At 39.6% G+C, this 14,735-nt stretch overlaps 1 protein-coding gene and 1 long non-coding RNA gene across 8 annotated transcripts; one reads left to right on the top strand and one right to left on the bottom strand.

The window, feature by feature from the left end:
* Positions 1–784: 784 nt before the first annotated feature.
* On the bottom strand, positions 785–6,291 carry LOC129192508 (uncharacterized). Of its 4 annotated transcripts, none has more exons than XR_008573429.1 (4): positions 4,914–6,291; positions 3,374–3,471; positions 3,116–3,162; positions 785–1,218 (listed from the first exon to the last, which is right to left on the bottom strand). It is a non-coding gene; the product is annotated as an uncharacterized LOC129192508 (long non-coding RNA). The 4 variants fall into 4 exon arrangements; XR_008573430.1 differs by having other exon boundaries at positions 785–1,163; XR_008573432.1 differs by lacking the exon at positions 3,116–3,162.
* Positions 1,099–13,539, top strand: vgll2b (vestigial-like family member 2b). 4 transcript variants are annotated; one of them, XM_054796628.1, is made up of 4 exons: positions 1,099–1,408; positions 4,886–5,255; positions 9,135–9,584; positions 12,732–13,539. In XM_054796628.1, the coding sequence occupies exons 1-4, from the start codon at positions 1,322–1,324 to the stop codon at positions 12,773–12,775; spliced, it is 951 nt and encodes a 316-aa protein (XP_054652603.1). In that variant the 5' UTR covers positions 1,099–1,321; the 3' UTR covers positions 12,776–13,539. The 4 variants fall into 4 exon arrangements, with proteins under 4 accessions (XP_054652603.1, XP_054652602.1, XP_054652601.1 ...); XM_054796627.1 differs by having other exon boundaries at positions 4,886–5,264; XM_054796626.1 differs by lacking the exon at positions 12,732–13,539 and having other exon boundaries at positions 9,135–11,373.
* Positions 13,540–14,735: the final 1,196 nt, after the last annotated feature.

Below are 14,735 nucleotides of genomic sequence, written 5' to 3'. Positions count from 1 at the left end.
CTGTGGTATTAAACTTGATGATGAACCGCCTATTTCAGCATAATGGCTGTGTGCAATAAATTGCTTGCTCAAAACGTTCATGTTTCACTCCCGTTTCTTCTTTTTGCATTTTGAATCTCGACTTAGAACCTCCTTAAGATCCAACAGATCTGAAAAAATCCTTGCAATTTTTCAACTGGTCTTAAAGTTTTGATTTGGAGTGTATTGTGGGGAAAAAAAAATATTGACCTCAATTCTTGATTGACATACTGTATGTGACATTCTTACTTATTAAAAATACTTGTACTTGTACTTCTTTTACCAAATATGGTATCCTTGCCCTTAAAAAGACTACTTCCATGCAATAACTGGATGGAAATGATATTTAAAACAAATAGAAACACGTACATTTGACTTGATATATACGTTATATATATACACACACCAGGTTATTTAGTTTTATCGATAATGCATACAATTGTCTTTTACAGGTCCAGTTAAATTTGAATACATTTTTATTTAAACCCCATAATTAAAAAAAAATGCTTTGGTAACTTTATCCATAAAAAAAATCATTCTAGTAGTATTTATAATGTTGGCACACCAGTAGAATATATGTTTATTTGATGTTATGTTTAATTGATTTACAGTATTACCATTGTTTTTACTCCATATACTACTACTACTTTTACTTTTACCTGACTTCGGTTTCAGGTCAAAAAGTAGGAATACATGCCTTTAAAAGGGCTGCTTCCTGTATGGAAATGATGTTTACATCAAATGAAATCATTGAAAACACGTTCATATATACTTTATAAATACAGTACATTAAGTCATTTTGTTGCTAATGCATCCATGTGTCCTTTACAGCACCAGGTCAGCAAGTGAACTCATTTGAATTGCATTGTATCGGAAGCCCATTGTCACATATTCTTATATACTGTAACAACCAATCATGGATCGCAATTTTAACATGAAATGCACATGCAAGCAAATGTGGGGGGAAAAAGTGGGAGGAGTCAACACTAAAGATGTACAGGGCAGTCCTACTTACCCTCCACATCTCACTGCCGCAGCTGTTGTGGCGCTCACACACGCGCGCGCGCGCACACACTTGTGCGGCATAAGTGCGCTCCTTCTGCAGCGTCCATTCTGACTGCTTCACTCCTCTGCTCCACCACAGCCTAGTTAGTTAGTTGTAGTTAGTAGTAGTAGTAGTAGTAGCAGTAGTACCAAAATCTGCACACACACACACACAAGAACACACATAAAGTGTAATGTTGGTGCTTCACTGCTCGGAAAAGTCTGATTCAGCAGAAGAGTGAAGAAGCGCTCATTTACCATGAGCTGTTTGGATGTTATGTACCCAGCCTATGGACATTACTCGTCTTACTCTGCCGCCGCTCCTGCTTTCATCAACAGTTTACAGGTAGGCTCTCATCATATAGCTGATATTAACGCATGCCATTTGTGACTATATGACATTTACTCTGTTGCATTGTAAGACGGGAGCAGAGTACAGTCACGGAAAAATCTGTTACATTCATTGGAGTTCACGTCGATGTGTCAATGGTAACAGAAAGTATGGACTTGATAGTAATTTAATCATGTAACAAGCCATACAATGAACCTGAAGCACTGATATTTGCATGTAGAGAAGTAAATGATTCATTGTTGCTCTAACAATGTATCTACGGCATATATTTCTACCTATTTAGCTATATATCACCCATTAGCAAAATAGGCCTCTATATACTGTATGTGTCTATGTATGTGCACGTATGTATGGGGGCAATATACACTGTATATACGTATTCTATCATGTATATATCTGCATCTACAGTATCTTGTTATGTACATGTATATATATATATATATATATATATATATATACATATATAACTATTTACATACAGTACAGCATACATCCATTTATATACATACACTATCTACATACTGTATATACCGTATATGTACTACATATATATACATATATACATACACACATACAGTATATATATATATATATATATATATATATATATATATATATATACTGTATATATATATATATATACTGTATATATATATATACTGTATATATATATATACTGTATATATATATATATATATATATATATATATATATATATATATATATATATAGTGTGATATAGTGATTTATCTCTCGCTATGTACATATATATTACTATCTATGTAGAGTATATATCGAGTTATATATATTGTACATCTCATTATCTACATACAGTATATATCGAGTTATCAGCATATATACAGACATACGACCGTACAGTATAAATATTTATCTATCAACAGTATAAGTGTAAATCTATCTCGCAATGTACATACATACAGTACAGTATTACTAGCCACATACAGTGTATATACTGTATGCTGCATGTATAGAGAGAGAGAGCTATCTACATATAGCCTGTTACTGTACATATTGTATGTCTCACTAGTTACAGTACACGTACTGTAGATACGTATATCGCTATCAACATACAATATACTGTACAGGCATATCTACTTTATCTGGTATCTACATATACCGGGGTGTCAAACTCGTTTTCATTGAGGGCCACTTGTAACTGTCAATATATCTGAAAATAAATAATATACAGTATTAACCTCACGATAGTATTACACAACTGTCCATTCATTTGATTATGATGTTTTTACTAACAAACTTGATGGATAACTTGCTTTGGAATGAGAAGTGGAGTGAGAATGTCAAGGTAACAAGCAGACATCCAAGTATTTCTTTTTGCGAACAACAACAAAAAATGTTTGGAATATCTTGTTGCATGATCTGATGATATCAAATTTTAGAAGAACTGAACGCAAGACAATTTTTCTGTCCCGATGAAAGAACAAATACATTTAGAAGGAAAAAGCTGATGTGTGTTACTGACACACATTCTTCACAGGCGTTTGCGTGCCACACAAAATGATGTCCCCTGGGCCTTGAGTTTGACACATCTGACATATACAGTACTGCAAACTGTTATACATATATGCTGAGTTATCTACATATAGCTTCAAATATCTCCGCATGTATCCACATACTGTATACCGTATACCAGTAGTTCCCAAACGTTTCACAGCCACGTACCCCTTCAGACATTTGACTTCAAGCCATGTACCCCCTACTCCTGCACACTGAAAAAAACATAAACCATATTTAATTTTCATCAAATTGAAATATTAAGCATTATTAATTGGTTCATACATTGTATAGTATGTAATTCTGGTTCAAAAATGTGTATTTTGCACGGTCAAATGTGGATACAAGTTTGACATGAGTGCTGATAAATGGACAAAATGTGAATTTCTGTTGGCGATGATTAAAGTATCTAAGTATTGGTCCTACCTATCTTTTATTTCAGCCGGATGTTGGGCTCCTTCCCTTTGAATGGGTTGAACTTGAGCTTCACTTTGGTCCACTTGCAATCGCTATGAAGTCTGCATCTTAATTTGACAAATTGAAAGGGAAAGTTTCACAAACATGATAAAGCAGTATCTATAGTACAACAATACATACAAGCAGCGATAAAGCTTCATTGTCAGGGGAATCCCCACTCTCTCTTCCTGACACGCACAAACATTTGACGGGTTTCACAGTGCGGGGATTGGAACACAAATATAAATGAAACCTTGGAGATTAAACACTCTTAATACACAAGTTAATCATCAAACTTACTTACTTATTCATATAACTCACGGAGCAATAAAAAACTTTGTACCGTGTCGCCTTCCTTCTTTCTGCTATGACTGTGCACTCTGTGCTATGAGGTGTTCAGGTACGCTCGTAATTGTGAGTGTTGATGTTAATTGCTTTTAATTTTTATTCACGTACCCCCTATGACAATTGGCATACCCCACTTTGGGAACCTAGGCTGTGTACTGTACACTACAAGAAAACAAAAAAAAAAAAAAAAAACAGCAAAATTTGAAAATTTTGGAGTAATTTTACAAGTCAAAAGATTAAAAGGAATAAGTTGTAATCTGATGAGAAAAGTGATAATTTTACGAGAATAACGTTGTAATATTAGGAGGATAGGAGGATGTAATATTGTGTCCTTTTAGTACCATAAAGTTGGAATAATACATAAAAATAATACATAACAATAATAATAATCCATTATTTTTTAAAAGTCGTAACGAAAAATAAATAAATAAAGTTGTACATTTTGGATTAAAATTTGGTTGTGAAAAAATGCTATGGGAATAACATCATAATATTATGAGAAGAAAATGTACAAGAAGAAAGTTGGAAAACAGCAGAAATGGGTGGAAAAAAACTAAGTAAACCTAAGTAAAGTAAAAAGTCCCAATATTAAGAGAAAAAGTCACAATTTTACGATAATAAGCTTGTAATATTATGAGGAAAAATAACGTCATTAAAGTTGTAATATTATGGGCCGCACGGTGGCCTAGTGGTTCGCATGTTGGCCACACAGTCAGAAGATCGGGAAGATCTGGGTTTGACTCTCCGTAGGCATTTCTGTGTGAGTTTGCATGTTCTCCCCGTGCGTGCGTGGGTGGGTTTTTTCCGGGTACTCCGGCTTCCTCCCACATTCCAAAAACATGCATGTCAGGTTAATTGGTGACTCTAAAATTGTCCATAGGTACGATCAGGCATTAAAATGAACAAGAAGCTGAACACACAAGGGTGGTCTAATGATTTTTTCCATGACTGTCTATCAGTCTATCTGTCTATCTTCATAGATAATATAGATAATAACATAGCTTCATATATGCACATCATGCACATGCAGTATTCAGTATCTTCATACACTACCAGTCAATGTACACACTGTATATGTTATAGTATCTACAGTAACTACAGTATATATCTCATGACAACCCCTCCACTTGACAGACTCCCACCAGTGTAACCAGCACCTCACCTCCGTGTCGGGACTTTATGGACACTCCCAGGGGTCCAGAGGGGATGTCGGGGGGCCAGGGCACTGTCGGCGGATCCACAAACTCATCCTCTTCGTCGGCTTCCTCCTCCTCCTCCTCCTCCTCATCTTCGTCCTCCTACACGTCGGCAGCTCCGCGGCCAGATGAGGGTCCCAAGGACAAGCAGGAGGGCCCCGAGGCTGAGTACCTGACCTCCCGCTGCGTCCTCTTCACCTACTACCAGGGGGACATCAGCACCGTGGTGGACGAGCACTTCTCTAGGGCACTGAGCTCCTACATGGACGGGGACAGCAAGCGGCGGGCTTCGGAACAGCAAGCTGCAGGTACTACAGGTAACTATCACAGGCATTTGCTGAAGTACATACATTAACACATAGATATTTTTTGATACAGCTCTTACATTGGATCACATGAGACTGTGCGAGTGTCCTTCATGTGTTTCACGTCAGTAAAACTAAGAAGCACAGCTCAGAAGGGGTTAGGGCAAGTAGCTGTGTTGCAGCACTCATTAATTTACGTGCATACAGGTGGCAGAGACGCCTGTGGAGCATCTTTTGGGCCGCACGGAGCATCAAACAGGTGGGGTGACATGGCTGCTTTTTGAGGGGCCAGGGTGTAGAGGCTCGAAGGTCACTAGGGGCAGCCCGTGGGACTTCACTGACTTTTGAACACCGCTCATCCTCTGATTGGCTCCAAACATTTTAAACTAATTTGATTCTGTAGGCAATAATCTGATCCAGTGTCAAACTGTGGCCATCATAAAACTCTGTCATAAAAGTATAAAAAGAAGCTAACAACTACGGCAAACTAAAATAAAATAAAATGATTCACCAAGCGACAAAGGCATAGTGCCAGGTTAAAGGAAGTGGAAAAGGGAAGCTTGCCGAGAGGCTAGTTGACTTTCATGCATCGTGCTTTTTAGCGTTTAGAACTGTCACACAAGTGTAAAAATAAGCTAACCAATGTATAATACAACTATGTAAAAGAAAACTACTCACTGTGTGACAAATGCATGGCGTAGGTATAAGTAAGAGGAAAAGGGGAAGCTTGCCGAGGGGCTACTGTAGTCGAATTCAGGCATTGCTACTTTGTAACTTCGACCTTTCATACAAATGCAAAAATAAGCAAAGAACTTCAAAATGCAACTACATACAACCAAAGTAAAGTCAAGCAACTCACCGTGTGACGAAGCACAGCGTTAGTTAACGCAAGTAGAAGTATTGCTGCAGGGTCGACCTAATCGATCTTGCTTTTTGTCATACAAGTGTAAAAATAAGTTAACTGCTGTATATTCAAACTTCATGTATATTTAAAATGGATGTATTTATATCAAAACAATAAATTGTGTACTCACCCTTGTATCTGATGATGCATGAAGGACATACATTGATGTTTATAACACAGGACTAAATGAAGGATTAAATAGCTGACTTTGCGATTTTGTTCCATTGTCCTTTGTAGTTGTTTGATTTATTGTCACATTAGCCATATTGTACTTTGGCGACCACGACAGAAACGAGTGTATCACGGGATTTGTTGCTACGCTACCACTATGCCACAATGAGGTCTGTTTCAGGTTCTATGGTTATCATCACACTTTTGTGGTGGCATCACAAAACCCCGCAAAAGACACAAGATATGCCTGTTTTGTGATGCAGAAATACCATCACTCTAACCCTTGAATTTTGGGATTCACCTGAATTAACAGCAGACATCCCATTTCAAGCACCTTAAAAACATCTACAATGATGGTGAAAGTTTTGGCCTTGCGATTGCATGATTGATGCAGTGTTAAAAAGCTACTTGCCGGTCATCGTCTACCTGTATTCTTTGTGACCTCGTTATCGCACGTCTTCATTTCAAGCTCAACGCACATCCTGCCTCACAACAGATGCTATGTTTGTACACGGCTGTAAGCGCGCAGCCCCGCTCCCTGGCGTATCCTCCTTCAAAGATGTCGCCCCCCTACAATGGTCCGCCGTCAGATTTATACGCACCGTGTGATCGGACACTACCCGCCGCCATGGTGTCTTTTTTCAGAGGAATATCTAAATATAAAAGACTGCTGCTGAAAACATATAATGGCCTGCTGACATTCTGTCAAGGGCGAGGAGGTGGAGGATGGCGGCGGGGGTAAGGGGGTGGTGTGCAGAGAAAACAACAGGTGGGGGTGCAGGAGACAGAGGAGAGGGGCCGCCGGCGTTCGCACAGGCTCAGTGTTGTGTGTGTGTCTGCGCGCACATGAGTGTGTTTTCGGACTTTCACAAGGGCTAGGTTGACATGGGAGTGAGAGATGTCACCACAGAGAGTGATTTAAGGCTGTAGGTCACAGCGTCTGCCTTATATAGCATTCAGGGATATAGGGTCTCTCTCTTTACCTCCCTCTCTCTCGCTCCGCTACATGTGGTTGTGTTTATTTCTGTGTCTCGTTGGAGCTAGCGCTGTGTGACGGTATGATCCAATGGGGAAGATATCTGGGCAAGAGGGCTTTGCGGTCATGTGACTGCCATCTACTATTTAACATGCACTTGCTCCTCTTTTTACGCCCCGTTCAGCTCAGCGTGATGCATGGGGATCTGTGTCAGAATTTGTCAGTAATGCATATAACGAGTCAGAAGGCACACAGCTACGGGCAGTGCGGTTCCACCCCAGTCCTGTAGGCGGTGGTATTGTGCATAACAGCTCCATATGCTGGGTTTTCCCCCAATGTAAGTGGACTACAGTCGTCCCTCGTTTATTGCGGTTAATTGGTTCCAGACCTGACCGCGATAAGTGAATTTCCGCGAAGGAGGATTCAATATTAATAAAGGGAAAATTTTGTCGTTACAGCATAGAAAACCTGTTTACGACCTTCTAAATACGTTTTTTAACATGATTAGAACCCTCTAGACTTGAAATAACACCAATACGGTCACCTTACATTTGTATTACCCAATGTAGTAGATATAATGAGAGAAAATAAGACATATCTGACTTCAATAATGTGTTATTATTATGATTATTATAATTATTGTTGTGAGATCATTTAAACATGCGATAAATGCTTGTCTAGAGGTTATCGCAGTTACTGACACCGAGTGGCCAATGTAGAGTACTACATTCACAATTACAACGCTTCTTCTGCTTTGTATTTGTATTTTAGTTCATTTAGTTAGTTCATTTAGCCATTTTTATGCTTGAAAATCCTTAATTTAGGCCAAGAAAAAGTAGAATTTGCTTAAATATACATATACACTACCGGTCAAAAGTTTTAGAACACTCCAATTTCTCTGGTGTCAAGATGGTCGGTCTCTCTCTCTTCCATTGTTAATTCCCTTTTTTCTGGCCATTTTTGTAGCAAAAAATGACTTTCTCCAGTACAATGCTGTTCAACTAATGTTCACGAGGGTGTAGTACCACAGCGTGTTCCGAACACAGTTTTTATGCACACAGAGGCGGTAGTATTAGGAATTAGTTGCACCAACTGCCAAGGCTTGATAAACCTCCATTTCTGCAGAACAGGTTTAAATTGTTGACCCATTTTGTCCCTGAAACAGGCCCTTTTGTATAATTCTGAAATACACATTATTTTCTAGTTTTGGGTAACCTTACCTTTTTTTAACCTCTGCCACTTCACCACTTACCTTTGTACCATTTCAAGGTATTCATTGGAGTTGAACGAAATGAATTTAATTCCTGAGGTGTGATGTTAGACTAGAAGTATTGAAGGAAGATGCCAACCATCCATTTTTTTTTTACATCGCTTATCCTGTATTTGCGTCACAGTGAAGCTAGAGCCTATCCCAGGCTGATTTTGAGAAAGAGGTTCAGCACTTCCGTTGAGTTTTCCAGTCAACTGAAGGACATCGGCATCAATTACAGTTTTTCACGCTAATATTTCTGAAGTCTGAAAAAGAAGGATCCTCTTACAGTCCGGGTCTCGAGATTTAAATTGTACATGCAAACCAGTAGATGATCGCCAAACAACTTTGACTAAGTGTGGCGGAGCTTTTCTTCCCGACGCTCACTCACACTGGTGACCTGCAGTCCTGACACAGTGACCTGCTTGTTAGTAAGTTAGCCAACAACAGAGGAGGAGTCATGATCAATGAAGCAGAGTCAATTGGAAGAAAAGCATGGCTAGAAAGAATGTAGATACTGTAAGTTAAGAGAGGTATTGTATGTTGATGTTAACTAGTATCCCACTGTTCACCCTCCCTCAGAAGCCCCCTCACCTAGCAGCCGACGAAGCTTCCCTCCATCCTTCTGGGACAGTAACTACGCCTCACCTCAAAGCCGCTCCCACTGCGAGACAGGAGCACCTTCGTATTCCATGGACCCCTACGCGTCAGGACTTCACCCGGGACTGGCGCACCCGCACGCCCACCCTCACCCGCACGCTCACCCTCACGCCCATCCTCCTCACCCTGCAGAGAGCTGGGGATACCCCCAGGCCCAGGCTTACGGGCCCCCGAGGCCTCTCCATGAACTGTACTCCCCTTCTGCTTTGGAGCCACACTACGGGCCCCTGCTCATGCCCACCGTGCGGCCACCTCACCTGCCGACCTTGCCCAGCCACTATGAAGTAAGCAAGCTGGAGCCCACGGCTTCCTGGCCAGGCCTGCTCCCCCCGGGGGACGTCGGCCAGACGCTGGCCCTCAACATGGATGCAGGTAATCACATAAAGGGTACTTTAGGGTTCGGATTTGGGTTCATCCCTCACCGGAACAAGAACCTCTAATGTCGAACACCATCCTCCAGGATGCTTGGCAATAATCTAACAATTATTGTCTACGTCACACCAGATCCTCATTGCATATCAATTCAATTGTGGGCTGTCAAAATATCCCGCCTTTTCTGGGTATTGTAAAAAAGTATAAATGCCTTTGAGCAGAAGCCACCTTTTAACACCCCTTGCTGAAGCTGTTTTTGCTATTGGAATATGCGTCGGACAAAACAAGCCAAAGAAAAGCAAAATGTGCTGATAAGGTAATCCTTTGATGCTGAAGTCACTTGAGGGCTGATGACATGTTTGGTGACATCACACAAGACGAGGGTTCAAGCTTGAGAACCCTGACCATGACGTTCCGTTCAAACAAACATCATTTCGATTAGAAAGGTTTTGACGATTTGTAGGGACAGCAAGTACAGTCAAACCTCAGTTTTCATACACCCCCGTTTTCGTAGGAGTCGGTCGTCTTCGAAAATCTTGCCTCGGTTTTTGTACACTGTTTTGGTTTTCATACAACCGAGTCCGTTTGCCCTGTACTGTATCCTTCCGTGAAATTGAGTAATTTGATAAAAGTTACATACAGCAGTTTGATAAAGAATGTGAGAAACTATTGAATTCTAACTCGCCAGAATGTACGGGAAGTGTGCATCAACAATAACTTATATCCATTTGTCATTTATTATTATTTCACATTGTTTTCTGCATGTAAAACTAGAATTATTCTTTGTAAAATGTATTTTTTCTTAATATTTTTGGGTGTCTGGAATGGATTAAGTGGATTTACATTACAGTAATCCCTCACCACTTTGCGCTTTGAATTTCATAGCGTCACTCGATGAGAGGTTTTTCAAAAATAAATGAATCAATAAATCATCGCTGTTTCGTGCTTGAATAAGGCCTATTAGCCCCAAAATAGGCATATTTAAGCAAATTTTACATGTCTTTGCCTAAATTAAGCATTTTCAAGCATAAAAATGACTAAAGGAACTAACATAGTAAGTAAGCAAGCTAAGGCATTCAGAAGGCTTATTCACAGACGATGTGATGATATGTATTATTCTACTCTGGTCACTAGGTGTCAGTAATGTTACTGTAATGTACAGTGAGACACACAAGCACCAGACTCGATCGCCAGAACAACAGGGTTTTACTAAGATTGAATTATCTCACAACAGACACAATAATCCCTAAAATGGGATATTGTTGCGGCCATAACCCACGCCAAGCTAAAACTCAACTCTGAACCCATTCAGCTCCGAAAAACATTTACAGCAACACACACAAGCACAATAATAAATAATAATGTTCTTAAGGGTCATTACATTCCATTGATGAGACAATAGCCACCTCAGGAAGTACTGTACAGAACAGGAAGTGAAAAAAGAACAACAACAAGGAACCCTCCCAATGCTGAGTGTAAGTTTATATGATGTTTTATTTATGTCTTAAATGGCTTATTTTCTCTTGTTATGTCTACGATATTGGGCAAAACGAATGTAATGGTGACTATAGGGGTGGTATTTCCTGTCAAGAGGACTCTAATAATAATGTTATCAGTCGATGCTAAATGGTGCCAGACCCGGCCATGATATGTGAATTTCACCAAAGTAGGATTCCTTATTTATAAATTGAATATTTTCCTAGTTAGAGCATCGGAAATCTGTTTACGGATGTCTAAACACGGTTTTTAACACTATTAGAGCCCTTCAGACACAAAATAACAACCCTATTGTCACGTTTCGCAGGACAGGAGCTAGCGCTTCCTGTCTTGCGCTGTTATTTTGGCAAGCTGTGCTTCCGGCTCGGTGGAAGAGGCAGGTGCTTCACTTCTGGTGCCCGCGCAGCTGTCGCCAATTAGTAGCTGTTAAAAGGCCAGCGTCGTCATACGTACGGCGCTGGCTCATTGAGTTTGTCACTCGTGCGATAACTTAGACTACCTACTTACCTGTGCCTTGGAATGTACCTGTCAGTTTTTTCCCACAGAGCTTTCCTCTCTGTCGCGTTTTGTTCCCATGTCTGATTTGTGAGTATCTGAACGATTAAAAACGTTTTATTTTTGGCACACCGTCGCCTCATCTCTGCATACTGGGGGTCAAGCACTTGACAGCCGCCACACACTCGTGACACCTATAGTCACCTTAGCACTCGTATTACTCAAAATAGTAGACCTAATAACAGAAAATAAGACATATTACAAAATAAAATAAACACAAAATAAGACATAACATAGAGTCACATGTTAGCATTGGGAGACTTCCTTGTTTTTTCTGGACAGTGTACTTCCTGCAGTGGCTATTGTCTCATCAAAGTAACAATACGGACATCTCATGATCAATGTAGAATACTACATATCACGTCTTTTAATGCGTCTTCAAAATGCCTTATATTTGTAATTTTGTTCATTTTGTCATTTTTATGCTTAAAAAGATTAATTCAGGCCCAGAACACGTAAAATTTGGTTAAATGTGTAAATATTTTGACTAATATTCAGCCATGAAACAACAATAGTGAAGCAAAGTGGCGAGGGATCACTGTAGCATATTTTGGGAGAAAATTGCGGTTTTCATACGATTTGGTTTTAGTCTGACCTTTTGGAACGAATTAATACCAAAAACAGAGGTACCACTGTATGCAGTACATTTAGGCCGCACTTTGGACACCCCTGTATCCCACCTACTGCATCTGCAAAGAGAGAATATAAAGAAATATTGTGCACATTTAATTAAAATAACACCAAGCTGCATAATGGTAAGCAATTTGGTCTCAAAATTTTGTACAGTTTTATTCTAAATACATGTGATTTTTCAAAGAAATGTAAAAATGTGGAGATTCTCAGCTCACATTGAAAGTGGTTCATCTGTAAAGCACAGGTCAGGAGTGTCAGTCTTTGTAGCACTTTGAGACATGCATACATTTGTGATGTTGAACACCCCCCGCCAGTCCCCATTGTGGACACCACCACAAACACCTTCTAATCATCACATTAGCCTTCTTCAACAGAATTTTCGGCCCCAAGCAGGCTCCATGACAACGTGCGCTCCGTTGTTGTCCAACATGCTCCTAATCACCGCTCTCTCTATTCTGTCAGGCCTCCAGCAGCACAAGAAAGGCAAAGAGCTGTACTGGTTCTAACAAGGCCCTCAGTCACATTGACCAGCCATTTACCACAGCCAATTAGTCCTTGGACCTGCTCCGCTATTGAAGACGCGTGTCCCCTTTATCCCAATCCTTTATCCCAATCCTCCTCACCAGCACCACCATCACCAGGAGCATACATCTGCATCCGTTCACCCCCGCCTCCTCTTGGCTTCACACTTGACAGGATGCAGCTCCAGGTGGATGTGAGTGCACGATGGAGATAACACATAATCTGGACCGGCTAGCCATGCCACTCTCCCCGGGCAGACCCATGTTGGACCTGGAAAGACTTTTGCTGATGAAGGGATGGACCTTGGGGGAGTCACTCCAATGTGCCTGGTTATCTGCATTTCATGCCTTTTGTTTGCTATACCGTGGTTGTCATCATCCACCAATAAGTATGGACTTTGTGACTAACCAGTATTCATTTGCTCTCTGGAATAAAGTGTTTCTATTTATTGGTGTTCCTTCTTTTGAATGGTTTTGGTTTATAGGCCAGTTCTTATGCAATGATTGCGGATGCTTTTATTGCGTTTTTCCAACAAAAAAAAAAAGAGAAGGATGCCTAATTGGAAAAACAATCATTTTTATTGTACTTTTTGCTCATTCTTGTCAGTTGTGTTCTTTGCATCTTCAGCTTATAGTTCTCCATCTTTAAAGCTATTTTGTATCAGGACTTATTTTTTGGTGTGTGCCATTTTTGACTCTTGATTTATTTTGTTGTCTGGAACGATTGTGATATCAATAAATATATATTTTTTTTGGTAAAGTTCCGCACTTCCTCAAGCGTATTAAATATGAAGACGCACACCCACACTAAAGTAGATCCAGTTGAAATTCAGACTCTGCAAAGATAGCTACAAATGCATGGTTGCACGGTAGCCAAAAGTATAGAGACACTTTCTCATGTTAGTCAATGGCAGGGTGCGTCCAAACTTTTGGCTGGTGTTAGTTAGCGGCCACATTAAATTATTGAAAAAGACGATGCAATTAACAAAAAAATATATATTATGTATTTTCAGTATTTATAATTTTGTTTGAACAGTTTTAGGTTCCAAGAATAAGGAGAATAAGGTTGAATGAAACGATAAATTGGACAACAACAAACATTAGAGTTGGGAAACGCAGAGTAACTTCTGAGATGATAGTTGATCATAGTGACTATCCTGATGTAATTAGGACGTAACGAGTATCATGATGAGCGGTGAGACAATACATCGATATTGCATTCATACCTGTTCGCCCTCCCGTTTTACCCAGGAAACTCACACATTTTGCCCTTCTTTTCCCTCACTCTCCCACTTCAATAGCTCTCTACAAAGTTCCTGTATTTTAACTACAAACGAAAAGAAGAAAATCCACCCAGGTACAGCACTTGACGATGGTGACCGTATCCACAGCAATTTGCAAAGATATTTATACAGCATTATATCACAGAATCGTATTGTTATCTCTCACAGAACTGTATCGATACCAGAATCGAGCTTTTGAATGACAAAAAACACGTCTTATCAGAATATTAATAATGACAGCATCCTAAATATTGTGATGTAGACATCGATTATCGCTGTATTGTGACCCTACTGTGACATTATCGTTAATGCTGGAATATATCGCAATGATATTGAATCGCTAATCTGTGATTCCCAACTCACGATATCGCTGTAACTGTAAAAGGGAAACATATAGGAATCGATAATCAATACATTTTTAAATAAGTGAATCCAAAATGTCCAATTAGCATTTTTTTTTCCAAGAACGGTAAAAAAAAAAAAAGATTCAGTGCAGGTATTTTATAAAAAAAAAACACAAAAAAACATGTAATCCCTTATTTATTGTGATAAGTGTCTCACCAACATTACAGTAACATTACTGCCACCTAGTGACCAGTGTAGAATACTGCATATCGTCATAACAATAACTTTAAAAGTTCTGAATGGATAATGTCGGAAAT

Source organism: Dunckerocampus dactyliophorus, chromosome 13 (assembly GCF_027744805.1).
Source record: "Dunckerocampus dactyliophorus isolate RoL2022-P2 chromosome 13, RoL_Ddac_1.1, whole genome shotgun sequence".
Taxonomy (NCBI): domain Eukaryota; kingdom Metazoa; phylum Chordata; class Actinopteri; order Syngnathiformes; family Syngnathidae; genus Dunckerocampus; species Dunckerocampus dactyliophorus.
Note: the sequence above shows the minus strand (reverse complement) of the source record. Positions and strands in the feature narration are given on the sequence as shown.